Here is a 19,606-nt window from a genome sequence, read left to right on the forward strand (position 1 = left end):
AAAGAGAAGCGGACGGCCAAGTGTGGGTGAAGTGAATGTGGAGCGCGTACGAGGGACATTCATAAGAAGTCCAAAGAAATCGGTGCGTCGTGCATTCCGTGAACTCGAAATAGCTCCAATGACAGTGTGGAAAGTCCTGCGACAGAAGCTATCTATGCAACCTTTCAAATTGGAGCTAGTGCAGAAGCTCAATCACGAAGACGAAGACAAGCGTTTCGAGTTTTATTCGCCGTTGCAACAATTAAATGATAATGGGGATGGCATTGTTGATAGCTTAATTTTTAGCGAAAAAATGGTTCAAATAGCTCTGAGCACTATGGGACTTAACATCTGTGGTCATCAGTCCCCTAGAACTTAGAACTACTTAAACCTAACTAACCTAAGGACAGCACACAACACCCAGTCATCACGAGCAGAGAAAATCCCTGACCCCGCCGGGAATCGAACCCGGGAACCCGGGCATGGGAAGCGAGAACGCTACCGCACGACCACGAGCTGCGGACAATTTTTAGCGACGAAGCCACTTTCCACACTAATGGGAAAGTGAGCTGGCACAATTGTCGAATCTAGAGTACAAAGCATCCATACGAATGCATTGAATTTGAACGTGATTCCCCACAGGTAAATGTTTTCTGTGCCTTGTCACATCGAAAACTGTACTGGCCGTTCGTCTTGGCTGAGAGCACTGTCACTGGATATTCCTACTTGGACATGTTGCAGCAATGGCCGATGCCTCAAATTCAATAGGACTCTTCGTTTATCTTTCAGCAGGATGGGCTCCACCTCATTTTCATCGTGAAGTTAGTGGGTACCTGAACACGGAGCTGCCGCTTCGATGGGTCGGCCGTGCTACAGAAGGGGACAGCTGTTTCATGAACTGGCCTCCCCGATCACCAAATCTCGCTCCGTGTGAATTTTTTCTGTGGGGACGCATTAATGATCTGGTGTATGTACCCCCTCTACCACGTGATGTAGTAGAGCTCCGGAAGAGAATACGGGAGGCGACTGCCACAGTCGATGATGTCATGCTGGGACGGCTATCGCAAGATTTCTATTACCGTATTGACGTCTGCCGGATCACTCATGGTTCACATATCGAATTTCTAATAAAAACATAAAAAACTTTCAGATTTTCTCTTCAAAATGCAATATGTATGACATCTGTACGATGTTTAATTAAATGGCTCTGAGCACTATGGGACTTAAAATCTGAGGTCATCAGTCCCCTGGACTTAGAACTACTTAAACCCAACCAACCTAAGGGCGTCACACACATTTATGCCCGAGGCAGGATTCGAACCTGCGACCGAAGCAGCAGCGCGTTTCCGGACTGAAGTGCCTAGAACCTCTCGGTCACCTCGGCCGGCTACGACGTTTGGTTCCTGTACAATAAATAATATTGAAAGTGTTCCCGGATTTTATGTCCACCCTGTATTTAGGAGGGCATGTTAAAAAAGTAGTGCCTCAAAATCATTCATTCAGTTCTCAATATCGGATGAGGTGCTAAATGTCATGCCTATCATTCAGCTTACTTTCTCGCTTCGCTGACTCAAACTGCAGTCCTCTACAGCTAGAGGACTCTTAATTGTAACGTAGCGATGAGTAACGAAACTATACCATTGCGTCAGAAACTCTCAGGAAAAAGAAAGCACGAATTAGAGGAGTTCCTCCACACACAATGACAGTGACATACTACGCACGAGCGCTGCGACATCTGCAACAATCCGATGCCTTTGGTTTACAGTCATCGATCAGCCTCTGTACCGACTTGCCCCATTCGATTTTCGTCTGTTTCCGAAACTTAAAGGACTCCTTTGGGGACTTCACTTTAAGAATGATGAACCTTTGCAAGCACAGGATTGGTTGTGGCTCCGTCAACAAAGTCAAACAATTTACACTGATTGTAACAACAAACTGGTCTCTTGTTGGGAGGAATGTGTTTGTTGCCAAGATGACTATGTTGCGAAATAAATACGTAGACACGCATAATAATTACGTGGAATGTAAAAAAATCTTGTTTTATTCAAAAAGCTTTAAGAATTTTCACATAAAAAATTCAGATGCATTACTTTTCAAGCGCGCTCTCGTATTTACACGTCCTCTAAGTGAACAATACATCTAGTATGCCAAAAGGACTTTTAGTAGCTATTCAAAATTATTCCACCTTTGTAGAACCGCCCAATTTACAGTTCTGGTGTTCCTGTATTACAAAACAGTTATGTAAATTTACCTCACCTTCTCAACAGTGAGATAGTGATACCTGTCTAGTCACGTATGAAATATCCAAGACCCTGCATCTTCTAACTTATCATCATAACTTGGCAGTGAGAACAAGACTTCGTTTTCAGAATGACTTTTTCGCTCTGCAGCGAAGTGTGCGGTAATATGAGAATTCCTGACAGATCGAAACTGTGTACCGGATTCGGATTCGAACCCGGGACCTATACCTTTCGTGACCAAGTGTTCCACCGACTGTTTATTCCTAATTTTGTTCGTAATTGTTCTCACCATTTGGTCTAGGACGACGTCACATGACACCCCTGAAGTTCAATACTGAGTACTTCGCTCATTTTTTTTCTTTCTTCTTCCTTCAAAGGGCAGCCAGCCCTCTGACCGAACATGCTGAGCTACCGCGCCGACCAAAAAATGCCACCGAGTGAGCTCGTTCTGACAGCTTTACTTCGGTCAGTACCTCATCTCCTAGCTTCCGAACTTTTGAGAAAGTTCGCTTAGGAAACTTGCAGACCTCGTCTTTATTAGACTTGTAAAACCCAATACTGAACATTAAAAGTGCAAACTTGCGCTTTAACTTTCCGAGTTATGGTTACACCGTGTAAATAAAAAAGCGCTCGTTCACTCTCGCTCAATCAGAAATTTATGTTCACAACGGCTGAATTTTGGCTGAGCAATTAATGATTTATTACTTACTTTATTTTTGGATCAGCGGATGCAAGAAGATTCGTAGTTGTGGTCTACACCAGAGCGGTTTTCTCTTGGTTGTTCCGACACTACTTTCATCATTAGTAGCTCCACGATGAATTCTCTGTTGATGGCTGTGCGCATGGGACAATGATAATTCCTGATTTTAAGCTCCCTTTTTCAGTGAACGGTGAGGTATGGCAATGACGAAGGTTTCATAAAAGTGGAGTAATAGTAGAGGTAACGGCAATGTTTGGACTTCTTGATAAAGAGGGGGTGTTTTATATAAACTGAGAAGACGAATAGTGGTATATAAGAAATCTGAGCCCATTTACTGATTTAGAAAGGTAAATTTAGAGTATTGTGAGACATGAGGAAAGTGTGCAGACGTGAACAGATGTTGGCACAGATATGTCAGCATTTGGTAAAAAGATGTCAGTAGCTTTGTCTCGAAAGACACTACTATTACAATGGCGTAAGTCACGTTCAGTGCAGGATTTGCGAACTTTTGGGTGAGACGTGTGTTAATAGGATCTCCACTGGCATACTTCTTAGCATATGACCTGACTAGTCTTGACCGAAGTGCTGTAGGCAAAAAATTCCAAAACATTAATCGGAATGAATTCAGCTACAGCATTAATCTCAGCCAGTGCTAAATATTCTGGTGGAAAAACAAATACAGCATCTTGAAAGACGATGTCGAGTTTGATCCGAAAACAAAATATGCCACTTTGGAGGTTAGTTAATGAACTAATAATGGTTTGCACGTCATCCACCAGCAGATGGCGTCGTGGAGTAAATGCCAGAGCGCTATCTGCGGAATGCCCATGAAACTCAGCTTGGTGCACATGTGTAAAACAAGCAGGCAGCACGCAACGGAGACGCACTCGTGATTCATTACAGCCAACTTAGCGGGTTTTGGAGAGGTCAAATTGCGCCCTTTCGAGGAGCGAGATGAGTCTCTCGAAGAAATGCGGCACAAGTTGGATATGGCAAGTCAGCTGTACAGCGATCCTGGCAAGTTTACATGCGGGCATCCTTATACTAAAAGGCAATGTTCTAGACTTACACGCAACACAGACACGGCAGTCAAGATCGTCTTATAGTAAGAACAACAGCGGCAGACTGTACAGTTTCAATATTGCAGATACGAGCAAATGTGACGCCACGAGTGTCAACACGAATCGCTGCAGCCCGGTTACTAGCAGCGAGTCTACGGGAAAGCACAACTCTAGATCGTCCTATACCCACGCTACAGCATCTGTGGGCATGGCTCGTCTAGTGCTGTCAAAGGATCCTTGGAGCATGCAATGGCACACTCTTCGGCAATGAAAGCAGATTCTGCCCTCATGCAAGTGACAGCCATTTGCGCATACGACGTAGACCTGGTGAGCGCTGTCCCCAACAGTGCATTCGTCTGAGACACACTGGTCCCATCTCAGCCTTATGGCCAAAGGTGCTATAAGCTACAACTCTAGTTCATCTTTGGTGTTTGTAGAGGGAACGCTGACCAGTCTTGGTTACGTGCATAATGTTGTTAGAAGAGTTTTCTACTGTACTTAGAACAGGAAAGTGATATGCTGTTCTAATAGTATAATGCTCGCCCACACACTTCCTGTGAAACTCTATGAGCTCTGCAAGACGTGCAGCAGCTTCTCTGGCCAGCACAATCACCGAATGATCTCCAATAGAGCACATATGGGTTGGTCGGTAGGTTTAAAAGGCGGGAAAGCGACTAAACTGCGAGCTCATCAGTCCCTTGTTCCCAGTAGAACAATTACCCAAGGGAAAGAAGAAAAAGAAGACGTACGGCACAATAACAGGAGAAAGGAAGTACCAGAAGAACGACAAAAGGATAACAAACACTACAATGGACAAAATGGGACAAGAAAACCACAGAGACACGCAAGAAACAGGGAGAAGAGATTCAAAACAAGAAAACAGATTACCATGGCTGGCTGTCCATGAGAATAAAAAAGGAGAAGCCAGCCACTCTGCAACACATTAAAACCTCCACACTAAAAGCCCTAGGGTGGAGGACACAGAGGGAGAAAGGACATGTACTATAACTCAGATCAAATGATAAAACCCACCCGCACGAATAAAACGTAAAACTAGAGCTATTGTTGAAGCATTGTCACCCAGCGCTGAAGACAGGGTGCTGAGAAAGTTAAAAGTCCGCCGCAGAGCGGCTAAAAGTGGGCAGTCCTGCAAGAGGTGGACGACTGTCATTTAGGAGCCACAGTGACACTGACGTGGCTCCTCGCGACGTAGGAGGTAAACGTGTGAGCCACGTATGGCCAATGTAGAGTCGACAAAGGACAACTTATTCCCTGTGAGAAGCCCGCAGGGAAGACTTCCACATATTCGCAGTCTCCTTAATGACACGCAGTTTGTTGTGTACACTGTTATGCCACTCCATCTCCCAAAGCCAAAAACCCTTGCAGCATAAGACAAAGCAGGTCAGTTTCAGAGATGCCCATCTCCAGGAGCGGTTTCAGCATAGCCTGTCAAAGTTCGTTGTCTAGAATTCCGACGTGTCCTGGGGTCCACACAAACACCACTGAACGCCTGGACCGTTCCAGGACAGAGAGGCAAACTTGGATGTTCGCTACCAAAGGATGGCATTGAGGTGCTGCCAGCACTTCCACTTAAGCTGACAGAGATGAGGAATCCAAGTCAATTGGGCATCGAAAACCAATCCTAAGAATCGGTAAGTCTCCACTACAGTGAGTGGATCGTCATTAACGTAAATTTCTGTTTCCGGGTGAACGGTACAACGCCGACAAAGTGCATAACACACGTCTTTTGCGCCCGTAACGTGGAAACCGTGGGCTAGATCCCATGACTGTGCCTTGTGGATGGCTCCCTGTAGACTCCGCTCAGCAACACCGGTACTGGTGGAGCAGTATGAAATGCAGAAGTTGCCTGCATACAGAGACGGTGAGACGGACGTCCCTACAGCTGCTGCTACACCATTAATGGAAACTAAAAGTAGAGATACACACTGTACGGAGCCCTGCGGGACCCCATTCTCCTGCATATGGGGCGAACTATGGGAGGCACCAACCTGGACACGAAAAGCACGAAGCAACAGGAAATTTGGATGAAAATCGGGAGCAGGCCCTGGAGACCCCACTCGTATAACGTGGCAACGATATGATGTCACCAGGTCGTGTCATACGTTTTTTGTAAATCAAAAAAGATGACAGCCAGGTGTTGGCGTCCGGAAAAGGCTGTTCGGTTGGCAGACTTGAGGGACACAACATTATCAGTGGTAGAACGACTATGGCGGAAGCCGCCCTGACATGGAGCCAGTACGCCACGTGAGTACAGGACCCAACCCAACCGCCGACAGACCATACGTTCCAGCAGCTCACAAACGACGTTCGTGAGGCTGATGGGCCGATAGCTATCCACATAAAGCAGGTTTTTACCGTGTTTAAGCACCGGAATAATGGTGCTGTCCCGCCATTGCGATGGAAAGACGCCATCGCACCACATCCGGTTGAAGACGACGAGATGTCGCTTGTAGTCAGATGAGAGATGTTTAATCACCTGACCGTGGATCCGATCTGGCCCAGGGACTGTGTCGGGGCAATGTGCAAGGGCACTGAGGAGCTCCCACTCTGTAAATGTGGCTTTATAGGGTTCACTGGGGCATGTAGTGAACGAGAAGACTTTCCTTTTCATCCGCCGTTTGAGAGTGCGAAAGGCTGGGGGGTATTTCTCCGACGCAGAGGCTCGAACATAGTGCTCAGTAATTGCGTTTGCATCGGTAGACAACACGCAATTGATGTTAATGCCAGGGACACCGCCAGAAGCACACTAAAGAACGATGAATATCGTTTTCCGCCGCAGAAACGATCGTTGTAGTCACCTGTTCAACCACCATATCGATGTAAAAGTGTGGGGGAGATTTTGTAGTGACAGCAGAGGTGAAGCCTACCCAGTACGCCTTATTCAAAGCCCATCTGGGTAGTCGTCCGTGGGCATGACTCGAGGGAGTGACAGGAAGATTTGGAAGTGGTCACTACCACACAAGTCGTCACGTGTTCTCCAGTGGATAAATGGGAGGAGTCTTGGGCTGCAGATTGATAAGTCAATGGCCGAGTAACTACCATGAGCCACAACGATGTGTGGTGGCCCCATCATTTAAGAGGCAGACGTCTAGTTGGGACAGCAAATTTTCGACATCTCTGCCATGGCCAGTAAGCATGGTGCTACCCTACAAGGGGTTATGGACGTTAAAATATCCCAAAAGGAGGAAAGGTTTACGGAGTTGATCAATCAGTTTAGGCAAAACATTCAGGAGTACCACATCATCTAGAGGGAGATATACGTTGCAGACAGTTTTTTCCTGCATCATCTGTATCGTGACAGCCACAGCTTCAAGAGGTGTTTGAAGGGGCGTAGGTTGACTACATCCCGAGTGCAGGACAAACACAAACTCCAACTGACTATTATATTCGCTATGGTTCTTGCAATATCCTCTGCAGCCATGAAGGGGTCCGCATTGCCAGGAACCAGGTTCCCTGAAGGCCAATGCAGAAAATAGGTATAAAGCTTAACAGTTGCTGCAGCTCAGCCAGGTAGTGGAAAAAACCGCCGCAATTCCAATGGAGGATGACGTGATCGTGAGACTGGGAAGGAATGAAACACTCAGTGAGGTAGTCTACGCCTCAGGGTCACCTGCTGCCACCGACTTACTTCCTGAACAGGCTATATCAATTGTGTCTGAGGATATGGTGAGAGCTAGATCCTCGGCATACGCCAGAATCTTCACCTCATCCTCAGACACCGAGCTTGTAGGCAGTGGTTGTGTGGGTGCCATCGCAATTTCCTTGGCGTTGGGGTCTGGATTTCCCTCACTGAACCTTGGTTTTCTTTGGCTGGGAGGTCTTCACTGATTCAGTCTCCAGGACTGAGGATGAGCGAGTACCCTATGACCAGCTGCTTTTGGGTGCTTCAGCCACTGGCAGGTGTCATCCTTCCCACTAGCAGAAACCTGGGAAGGGAGTGACAAAAGGGACTCCTTCCTAGCGAGAGGAGTCAAAGAAGACTTATGCTTCTCTGGCTGATTAGTGGGGGGTGGTGTCCCTGATGGCTGGGGGAACAGTGCTCCTGAGGTAGGTGGTGTGGGAGCAACAGGGAGGGAAGTGCACCCCACCCTCAAGAGGGCAGGCGTAGTCTTCTGGCTCTGAGAGCCGACTGGAACTCACAGAACCGGTGGGGCTACAACTGTTCTCATACTGGCAGCGTAAGGGGTGGTCATAGCCACAGGATGTAGGTGCTCAATTTTCCTCTTGGCCCCAGTGTAGGTCAGTCAGTCCAGGGTCCAGGTCTTCTCGCTGTAAAATCCTGAAGTCTGGTGAGCAAGGGGAATGATGCTCTCCACAGTTGACACAGATTGGAGGCAGGGCACATGGAATATTGGGAATGGATGGATGTCCAAAATCTCGACATGAGATGCTGGAAGTACAGCAGGAAGACATATTCCCGAATTTCGAGCATTTAAAGCACCACATCAGGGGAGGGATATATGGCTTGAAATCACACTGGTATACCATAACCTTGACCTTCTCGGGTAATGTGTCACCCTCGACGGCCAAGATGAAGGCACTGGTGGCAACCTGATTATCCCTCAGACCTCAATGGACGCGCCGGATGAAATGAACTCGTCACTGTAAGTTGGCGCGCAGCTCGTCGTCAGACTGCAAAAGAATGCCCCCTTTGAAATATAAAACCCTGGACCATATTTAAGCTCTTATGAGGCATGATGGTAACGAAAAATCCCCCAGCTTGCCACAAGCGAGTAATGCCCATGAATGGGCAGAGGATGCCATTTTTATTGACTGACCCTGACCCCATTTTGGACAAGCCCTCCGCCTCCCGAAACCTGTCCTCTAACTGCTCTACAAAAAACTGAGGCTTAATCAAGACAATGGAGTCCCCATCATACATACAAGGTACTGAGGCTAATAAGGTTCGCTGCCATCCTTAGCCTGGCATTCCTCCCATGGTGTGGCCAGGGAGGAGAACGATTTAGGATCATACTTCCTTGCTTTGTACTGAGAGTTGGAACACTTAGAGACTGCTGGCGTTTGATCACCAGTGATGACGTGGTACACTTCACCGTGCATCATATGCCCTGATGCCACCCACGGGCGCCACCCAGCTGCAGCAAAGGCCACCTGGCAGGATGGCCCAGGGTGATGGGCATCTACTCCTTGGCATATATGGAGAGTTAACGGAGCAGTCATCAGCAGAGCAATCCCTGTGTAGTCAGGGGGCTATAACCAACAGGGTACATGTCAGCCCCACCACAATGGACTGGCTACTGTGCTGGATGAGGTGGAAGGAATTCCATTGTCCTCGTCGGCGCACAAAACGACACTGCATAGTGAGTGGAGGAAATGCACCCAGGAAGGTGTCCTCGCTCAAGAGATGAAGGACGAGCAGAGCTTCAATGCCATGATAAAGTGAGCTAAAGATGTCAACGCACGATGGACACGATGCACCATGAAAGGTTCCCTTCCCCAATTGGCTCGCTCTTCGGGAAAATTTTGAAAAATGGAGGTCAAACCTTACAGGGGACAATCACACAAAGGCCGAAAGATGAGAGACTCCTTTTAGTCAACTCTTACGACAGGCAGGAATACCTCAGGCCTATTCTAACCCCTGGGCCCGCAGGGGGAAAGAACATGTGGGACATTAAGGACGACAAGTAACTCGAGCGACTAGTCCAACATCTCTTACAGGGCTACGCAAACAAATAGAGCAGGTGTGCATTAACGAATCTCAAGACAGTATTCGTCACCTATGTGAGCAACTGAACGTCAGTGTTATTCAGAAGAGTCGCCGTCTCGCCCAGTTGACTGAAGACGCGCATCGTGCTGTGGCTCGTTTAATTATTGAGAGCGAAGTCGTGCATTGGACGGTGATACCTTGGATGTGGCGTCCCAGTGTTTCTCTTTTCTAGCGGCCGCGTGTGTCAGTGTTGTGCGTCGGCCAGCGGAGCGGCGCGGCGGGGGAAGACCAGTGTCCCGAACTCTAACAACGGATTCCCGCTTGCCAGTCTTCGGCTGTCAGATCTTCATCCCAGCTCACAGGTGACAGCTGATGTGAGGCCGTCTCTTTCCCGTCCTCACGAGTCACCTGGGTACGTAAAAATCAGACTTCAAATACCTTCCTTCTGTCTTCTGGGGCCGAGGCTGCTGCTTGCTATTCCATTACAGCGGCGGACTTGGTGCGTCTGTGTATGATGTAGTGTCTTCTTGCATGACGGTCTTCAGCACCGAAACTGACTGAAAACTACTGCTATTCTTCTTCTTCTTCTTCCTTCGTCTGTCGGGCCCACTGCGTCTCGTGTATTTATTCACTTCAGTTTACTGGATGTGGACGACTTCATTGTCATTGCCTCTTCTGTCACATTGCACAGCTCCTCGAAGAATCTTCTTAACGTCGGTCATTGGCTCTTGGAATGTAGGCGAGGGCCTCTGCTAACATGTGACAACAGAGAAACACGTGAGCCGGTCGGGCGATGCCCTGACAGCTGAATCGACAGCGTCCGCGTATGTGGAACTTGCTGACTTCAAGGTCATTGTCTCTTCTGCTCTGCCCGCTATTTGCCAGTGTGTAATTCTTCTAGACTAAACCAAGTTTTTCATTTATTTTATAATTTATATCTCACTTTGATTTCACTAATTTACTTCCTTATCTGAAGTACCACTCAACATTCCTCCACTCTTCGGAGAAATTCACCCTCGAATTTACCACTCAACAGTTGGTACTACACTCACAAAAACTTCATAAAATCTAAACTGAGGAATAAATTTAGTTTTATTCTGTCCATAATACGAAGTATAACCGGCATCATTTCTACCTTTTGTTAACCGCTTTTCCTCAAATCAACGGTAACCCGCACGACACGAAGAGAGAGAGAATTACATTAGATATTTTGGGAGCAACTGCTGAAGGAAACCTGGAGCTGAGCGACCGTGTCTCGTTAAGGATAATGATCACTCAAGCTTCCTAGACATCAGGAACAGCCCGACCTCAAGCTAATAATGTCATTTAACTACAGGAGGTAACGCAGCCAGTGACCATCCAAAGACGCTGTTGCTGACCACTATTTATAGAAATAGTTGGAAGTTGCGCTGGTAAGTTTTTGTTGCATACAATATCACAAGCTAAATAGCCTAATAGGAATTCCTCCATTGTGTAACCTGTTTTGTATGGCGACTCTAATGGATAACTGAGGGGGATGGGGGGTTAGATACCAACTGCTGTGCAAAACGGACCTACAGCAGTACCCGTCTGCTATTTACAGTTATAAACAATGTCAGCAACAAGGCCGCTACAAGTGAAAAACAACGTAAGCGTATTCAGTCAATTTTGTAATTAAATTGGACGCGAGAATTTTCCTTTATATATGTAAACTTATATTATAAACCGATTTCACAGATTTCAATGATGGACTCAAGGTGGCTGCCTTACGTTGTCATTTTATGTCCGGTAACCTTGCTGAACAACCTGAAAATAAGCTATCTTGCTTGGACAAGAATAACATTTAACTTTCGCATTAAGCGATGAGACATTTTACACCATTCCTTCCTTTTTAAGTATCCTTAGGCAGTGTAAACGTGGGAGTTCTATAGACAACGAAGACAAGTAGACAAGGGAGCTCCATAAGAAACTATGCCTATCAATTTCACTATTTGTTTTTTAATTTTTGTTCTCACACTTTGATCCGTCAAGGCATATCAACAGTCCTGGCACCTTATCACCGTGTTGTATTTACATTCGCTTAATAATCTCAGTATGGAAGTGAATCATGGACGATAAATAGTTTGGACAAGAAGAGAATAGAAGCTTTCGAAATGTGGTGCTACAGAAGAATGCTGAAGATTAGATGGGTAGATCACATAACTAATGAGGAAGTATTGAATTGGATTGGAGAGAAGAGAAGTTTGTGGCACAACTTGACCAGAAGAAGGGATCGGTTGGTAGGACATGTTCTGAGGCATCAAGGGATCACCAATTTAGTATTGGAGGGCAGCGTGGAGGGTAAAAATCGTAGAGAGAGACCAAGAGATGACTACACTACGCAGATTCAGAAGGATGTAGGTTGCAGTAGGTAGTGGGAGATGAAGAAGCTTGCACAGGATAGAGTAGCATGGAGAGCTGCATCAAACCAGTTTCAGGACTGAAGACAACAACAACAATAATAATCTCAGAAGATGAAAGTAAGACAAAATGCATAATAATTCAAATATTCTAGTGTCTAAATGTTTAGCATATACAAGAAGTGAGTAAAAACTTCCTGAAAAGGAAAAGCTAAAGTAAGCTTAACGGTTAGATATTAAGTACAAATAATGTTCAAAATACTTTAACTATCAAAGCTCTGAAACTGGAAACACTATGTACTCTGAACATACTCTACAAGATTGCTATCCGGAGGTGTATCTGTCCAGTCCATGGGGACAAATATCTTCACATGAGAGAAAGTCATCAACCGGATCAACTAGATGCAGACTAACATCATGAACAGAAAGTCTGGACGGACTGCATCCACGAAAAGTGGCGCATGAAGTTTCAGTACCTCATATCTGTAACTCCGAACATTAAAGTAGTTGTAAGATCGGTACGTTCATTCAGCACTGTCTTCTCATCACAGTACTACTACTACGCCTCCAGATGTATGAATGACGAAAACATTCTGCGAACTGTTACGGGATTAAACTGAAGATAGCATTCCTTCGTTTGTTTTTGTACAATCTTTGTGCAGTGAATTCTGCAATTTAAATGCTCGTCAATGAACAGCAGTGAACGTGACACGCAACTGGCACATGCACCAAGCCTAAGAATCATCGCCAAAGCCTTAAAATGTCAGTGTGGCACACTACACATAGCCGAGACCGTCCACGTCCAACCTGCGTCAAAGTGACCGAGGACTTCACCCTAAAAAAATGACTGTATGTCGTGTCTGTACGAAAAGATGGATGATCAAGTACCATATCCGGTCCACGATGAAGTCATTAGAGAAAGAACAACATCGGATTAAGAGAATGACGTGGAAAAAATCGGTCGTGTCCAAATCAAGGGAAACCTCCCGGCACTTCCTTAAGCTGTTTAGGTAAATCATGGGTAACCTAAATTAGAATGGCCGAACGGAGAAGTGAACCGCCGTGGTCCCTAATACTAGTCCCGTTTACCAGCCATTGTGGCACGTCACTGTGTTTATTTGTGATGTTACAATCAAAATTTGCTGTGTACGCAACGACAATGCGATGACACGTGATCATTATGGGGATAACGTAATGCCTTGAATCGTTTGTCACCCCGAAGGAGAGAGTATGAGTGCTCTGTAGAGACGTCGTAGCTCCAGTTTGTCGGAAAATTTTTATGATCATTTACAGTGCTTGCTCAGCTACTCTCATTCCATTTCTTTCGTTTCTCGTCTATATTTGGCTTTTTGATGCCAATGTGTGTAATTAGTGACTGAGAAAAATTTTCAATTTTATTGTTCCAACAGTCAGTTGGAAACAAAGATTACGATGCTTTGCAATGGCATCAACCAAATTCTTATTACATCTTACAGAAAAATTGTGTCCTAGTGTTTCAGCAAATATTGCATTACGAAACTACACGTTTAATGTTCGATTCCTGACTGAACCCAGGATTTCTTTCAGTATTTTGCAGGGCCTTTACCTCTAACAATTTTTGGATGTGTAAAAGTTGTACAGTATGACGTGTAAAGGTGGACAATTTTATATTAAAACCTGTTTTTTACCCGCCCAATCCACCGAAATACCTTATAATTACTGATCAGTTTTGTCGTTCACTTTTGTGTGTCACCGCTTCTCTAAGAGCTGACTGTATTTTTCTGAATTTAACTCTGAAAATTGAAGATCCCCTGTCTGCCTCTAGGTCATCAAAAGCACTACATTACGAGTAACTTGGTTACAAAGGAAAAAAGGATGCAGCCGTTTGTTGGAGCCGCTGTCAGACGTCCACTTACATTCAAAAGGAGATTACTGAAAACGTAACTCCCGATGTACAGACGAGGATCTGAAGAACAGTGTCTTCCGAATGAAAAAGTACAGTGCAGCAGACGCTGGGCTACCTCTAGGTAACTGGACTTAATATCGCGGAAATCTACACGGGCAACAAGAATAAAACCTAATCACGAGGCTTTAGTTGTCACCTGAACTTTAAGAACATCTCTAAGATTAAAGGAATTCGATATCTACAGGTGTTTGCTTGAAAACACCCAGTGTCTAGCTTAATCCACAGTACCGTGGACTTGGCGAATAACGAAGCTAACATGCAATTCTCGGTGTCGCCCGTGATTTTACACCATCACTGGAAATTCTTTAGCATATTGATCCTCATTACAAAATACTATTGCAGGCATTACAAAAAACAATCACAGACTGTAATTTGGTAAAGACGCAAGGCAAGAAGTTCACACCAACGCCAAAATTTCAGAAGCGATTTGTTGCACGTTATCTTCACAACCACGTAGTTACTAGCGTCAACACGATGATCAGAGCGTTATGACAGTCGCGTAATGCGCATGCAACGAACCTTCAGTAGCATTTTTCAAAAAACATTTTCCGAAGAATTAGTCCATGATAATTGCTACCAGCTATTACAAACTTATATAAGCTACAACAGCACTTGATCAAAAGTTGTGAACCTATGTAACCAGTCGTATCACACTGGCAAGATTCTGTCACAGTAAATTAGTACAGTTTGTCCATTGCGATGTGGGCAGGACTCCACCAGTTGATGTTTCGGATCGAGAGGTGAAGCCATTTCTGGAGCTGGAGAATTGAAATAGGCTACTAGTTACAATCTTTCACTACCTGCATTCATATTCTCTTAGGGAAATGTATACGAAGTAACAAGAAATAAAGGATGTAGTTCCAAAACGGACCGCTGTCCTTCCGGACACCTGCTTCGCCTCGCGATGAACGTCAGCGCTGATACGTGTTTATGTTTTCCTAACGCCATACAAGGAAACAATTGAAATGTAAACATCAGTTACCAATCTGGGAATTAAACACCTGCGACCTCAACACTAATATTAAGAAGTCGTTAATGCCTCTCGGGTGTCGAGATGTTTAAACCAGGAATGAACACGCCACGCCGTAAGCGAGACAGGCGCGCAAAAACAAAAATGTGTAATTTATTACAGACAAAGTAAATGCGTACAGATACTTTCAAAATATAATTTACTGTAATTCACATTTCATTTTACAAATAACTACGTTATCTTTAATAACTGGTTTGTCACTATTAAATGTTTCGCATGTTATTTAGGTTCATCTTCGTCGTGAATGAGAGTGACGACCTTGTTGTTTACTGACATCACTACGTAGCATTTCGTTTCAGGGCAGTTAATACGAAATTGAAGAGCTCTCCCAGTATCTATCTCTTCGTCAGCCACTGCCCTCTCCTATTTGTACCAATTACTTAATGTTTACCCTCCAACTAAAATTTCCAAGAGCCCTTTAAACTCATCTGACACTTCCGTTACGTCAAAATTGTAAATAAAGTTTTGTAGTTTATGCCTGACCGTTTAGTTACGTGTGACACCGACAAAACAATGAATGTTAAAGATTTATTACCGCATTTCTTAGAAAGCGGTTTACAAGTTAGCCATCAATAGTTCGGACGCTTACATGCCCTATTTTACATAATGACTCAACTGTTCTACCAAAAGAAGCGTTAGTACTCTTAACAGGTACGTGACTTTACTCTTCAATACGCTCATTTTTTTCCTTCGTAACAAGCTTCTTGACAACAGCTCAAATATTTCTTTATACTTTTTTGGGAATGTTTAAACTATGAAAAGCCGACTTCATATAGCGTTATTAAGTAGTGCATGTGAGGACCAATCAACTTTTAGTGAACACTTAAGAGAAAAGAACTAAGACTCAAATGTTTAGTATCTCACGAATCCACGAATGTTTAAAGGAAGCATGTCAACATTATGGAAAAAGTGGGCGGTCGCTTAATGATACGCCACAAAACATCCCGTCGGAAACGTAAACACTTCGCTGTAAATATCAATGAAAGTGGCTGCAAAAAAGTTTTACAGCTTTCTCGATAACGAAAGCGAATCATCAAGTTTGAGGGCGGTTTGGTGACAGAAGTTTGGAAGCGTGCGCTGCGCAACTCACCAGCAGCAGGGGCAGCGGCACGAGCCACGACAGCGCTGGCGGGAGCAACAAGCGACACATCCTCGCGGCGCGGCGGTCGCCTGGCAACTGAAGCACGAGTCTGCGCGTCAGCCGGTCCCCCCACCACGGCCGCCTGGCCACGGCGTGTCGCTGCGCGCCCCACTAAAGAGCTGGCGGCTGGTCACTGGCCGTCGCCCGCTGTCTGGCGCTACCCCAGCAGACACTCACCCCGGCCGACAAGGGGCTCAACCTGCCCTCATTAGGGTAGTTCCGGGAAGGACCACCTACCGCAGAAAGCTACCGGCACACTTGGGATACAATAGGAGGTCCATGCTGTGGAGATTAGTAAACCTACACGACATGCCATTTATCATGTATGCTAGCTTTACAGGCTTACATCTACTCCTGTGGTCTGGAAGGAACTGTTACGGCGTGATTGTGTATGGCATACCAGAACCGTCCCCTCTACTCATTCGCAGGTGGTACGGGCGACAGTAATGGGTCAGTACTTCGTCTCAACAGTCGCTTGGTTATCTTTTATCTTTTACTGAGTCTATGAAATAACACGTGCCGTCGACATACAGGGTGTCCGGGCCAGAGGCATTCGCAAAAAATCCTTACAACCAAAGAACGTGACATTTTATGTTGTTGGGTAAATACGCAATCGATAGAGACGCTATCCAAGATGTGATCCTCATGAACTTCGCCGCGTCGCATGGCGTACATCTCCCAGTAAAATGGCACACCTATCTCGATATCAGTTGTTTACAGAACGAGGGCTCAGACTCTGGTAGATCTGAGACAATGCATCTACGCCACAGTAAAGGTCATTAAACCTGTCATGCTTACGAAAATGTGGAGAAAAGTGGACTATTGTTTCGACGTGTGTCGAACTATGTACCATCACGCATAAACATGTTTCAACTCCTGTGTAAAATGTTGGACAATTGAAGTTACAAACCTCAATAGGTACTGAAATATAAACAATTATTTTGGATAGGGGAGACCTGGGCGGAACGGCACACACAATGTTTGCAGCAAAGTTCGAGCGTTTCAGTAAAAGAGCAAAATATTTGTATAAATTAAAATCAGGAAACCTTCATTGAAACTCTTTTGTAATAAAATTTGCAAATGAAGATAATATATTTCCTTTGTTATATCAATAACATAAATAAGTGCACGGGGCGGAATGTACTCGGTTGTTTCTACATCTACATGACTACTCTACAATTCACATTTAAGTGCTTGGCATAGGGTTCATCGAACCACAATCATACTCCCTCTCTACCATTCCACTCCCGAACAGCGCGTGGGAAAAACGAACACCTAAACCTTTCTGTTCGAGCTCTGAGTTCTCTTATTTTATTTTGATTGTCATTCCTACCTAAGTAGGATGGGCTCAACAAAATATTTTCGCATTCGGAAGAGAAAGTTGGTGACTGAAATTTCGTAAATAGATCTCGCCGCGAACAAAAACGCCTTTGCTTTAATGACTTCCATCCCAACTCGCGTATCATATCTGCCACACTCTCTCCCCTATTACGTGATAATACAAAACGAGCTGCCCTTTTTTGCACCCTTTCGATGTCCTCCCTCAATCCCACCTGGTACGGATCCCACACATCGCAGCAATATTCCAACAGAGGACGAACGAGTGTAGTGTAAGCTGTCTCTTTAGTGGACTTGTTGCATATTCTAAGTGTCCTGCCAATGAAACGCAACCTTTGGCTCGCCTTCCCCACAATATTATCTATGTGGTCTTTCCAACTGAAGTTGTTCGTAATTTTTACACCCAGGTACTTAGTTGAATTGACAGCCTTGAGATTTGTACTATTTATCGAGTAATCGAATTCCAACGGATTTCTTTTGGAACTCATGTGGATCACCTCACACTTTTCGTTATTTAGAGTCAACTGCCACCTGCCACACCATACACCAATCTTTTCTAAATCGATTTATTTAATTACTTTTTATGACACATCTGACAAGGAAACTGGGTTACATCATCTTAAATACCTGTGTCATTACTCAAGTTATGAGCCTACTGCTTTCACCGCTCCCTGGAACCTAACTCAGGATGGCGAGCCAGAAATCCGAGGACCCGATTTCTCCAGCCATTTTCGTTTCGTTGTGGAACGAGTGCGACCATCCGTTCTGCGAGTTAAATCGCTAATCTGCGCAGTTCTTTCGTAGTCATACCAAAACGTCGCTTTTGCAGATAATTAAGATAAATGACAAGTTCTAATTCTTGCTCCTTATTGAAAAGAAACTGATGTTTTCCGCAGGTTTTGTCAGTTGTTAGAAGAGGATTGTTCTTTTTCATTTTTAATTGTCGACAAATTGTTTCGATGCTTTCTCGTGCGTCATCGCTTTATTAATAACCGATTAAACAGTATGTTTCATAATTTTCGTGGATAAGTTTTGTCTCTCCGTTTTCCGTACGTAATGAAGCATCATTTCCAAAAGAAAAAGGCAAACTATGAGGTAGAATTCGTCAAAAGAAGAATAAACGGTGACCAGCGAGGAAATGACTATACCAGTAAACCATTTCGCTCCAAAGGCTTATTTACTGAGAACATACTCAGAAGCCATTGTAAATAATATTTTTTTCAACAGCACTAGCTAAAAAAATGCTGTTTTAGGTGGACTAAACGATAGTGAAAAAAATATATGAAAGGCTTGCCTTAGTTGGAACCTTATAATAGAACATAAAATTCGCTCACTTTTATAGGCAGACCACTCAACTTGCGTGCGACAGTAGTTGCAACTTTACTAAACTACAAGTGACATTGGTTTGTTAAACACTTTTCAGTCTGAGCGTAACCTAGCGCTTCTAAATGAAATTAGATGCTCGAGATCGTTCTGCCCCGGTAGTCCATTCTGTACCTGTCTCCCCTATCTCTAGCCTGGACACCCTGCAATCCATGAAGTATGACGTTATATGTTGCGTAAATGGTGTTTGTTATGTGTTTGTTTGTATGCTTTAAGTGGCAGATATCAGTCGCAAGTTTTGTTTGTAATGTGTCGTTTATTTCTTGTGGATGGTGATTTACATTGCATGGTTTACTTGACATATAAAGGTCTAATGGAGATACCGATCTGCTGAGAGAAATTATGTTTGGGATTGTGTTGTATACGAGACTTACAAATGTTCTTTCGCGAGGCTGCACCATGGACCATAGGCAAAATATAGATTGTTCGCGCTCTTATCTCTGTCTTGTGAAGGTCAGGAAGTAGAGTGATCTTAAGAAAAGACAATTACCAAAGCTCTGTACATAAACAGTAAGAATTAGATTATGTTGAACCTGCAAGTTATATATTTTTATGTTTTTACGTTTTGGTTTTATTTGTGTCTTTACTGTCATGTGTAGGCGCGCAGTCCGGAACCGTGCGACTGCTACGGTCGCAGGTCCGAATCCTGCCTCGGGCATGGATGTGTGTGATGTCCTTAGGTTAGTTAGGTTTAAGTAGTTCTAAGTTCTAGGGGACTGATG

The 19,606-nt window shown here is 44.6% G+C and overlaps 1 protein-coding gene across 2 annotated transcripts in view; it reads right to left on the bottom strand.

Annotated features, from left to right (window-relative positions):
- The window catches only part of LOC126298648 (uncharacterized), a 432,853-nt gene extending 416,154 nt beyond the window's left edge, over positions 1-16,699 (bottom strand). The window contains exon 1 of one of the 2 annotated variants that reach the window (XM_049990060.1): positions 16,113-16,699. In XM_049990060.1, the coding sequence (XP_049846017.1) occupies positions 16,113-16,172 (60 nt within the window). In that variant the 5' untranslated portion in view covers positions 16,173-16,699. The remainder of the gene's footprint in view (positions 1-16,112) is intronic. The other variant, XM_049990061.1, reaches the window with a different exon arrangement.
- Between the last annotated feature and the right edge of the window lie 2,907 nt (positions 16,700-19,606).

Source organism: Schistocerca gregaria, chromosome X (genome assembly GCF_023897955.1).
Source record: "Schistocerca gregaria isolate iqSchGreg1 chromosome X, iqSchGreg1.2, whole genome shotgun sequence".
In the NCBI taxonomy this organism is placed as follows: domain Eukaryota; kingdom Metazoa; phylum Arthropoda; class Insecta; order Orthoptera; family Acrididae; genus Schistocerca; species Schistocerca gregaria.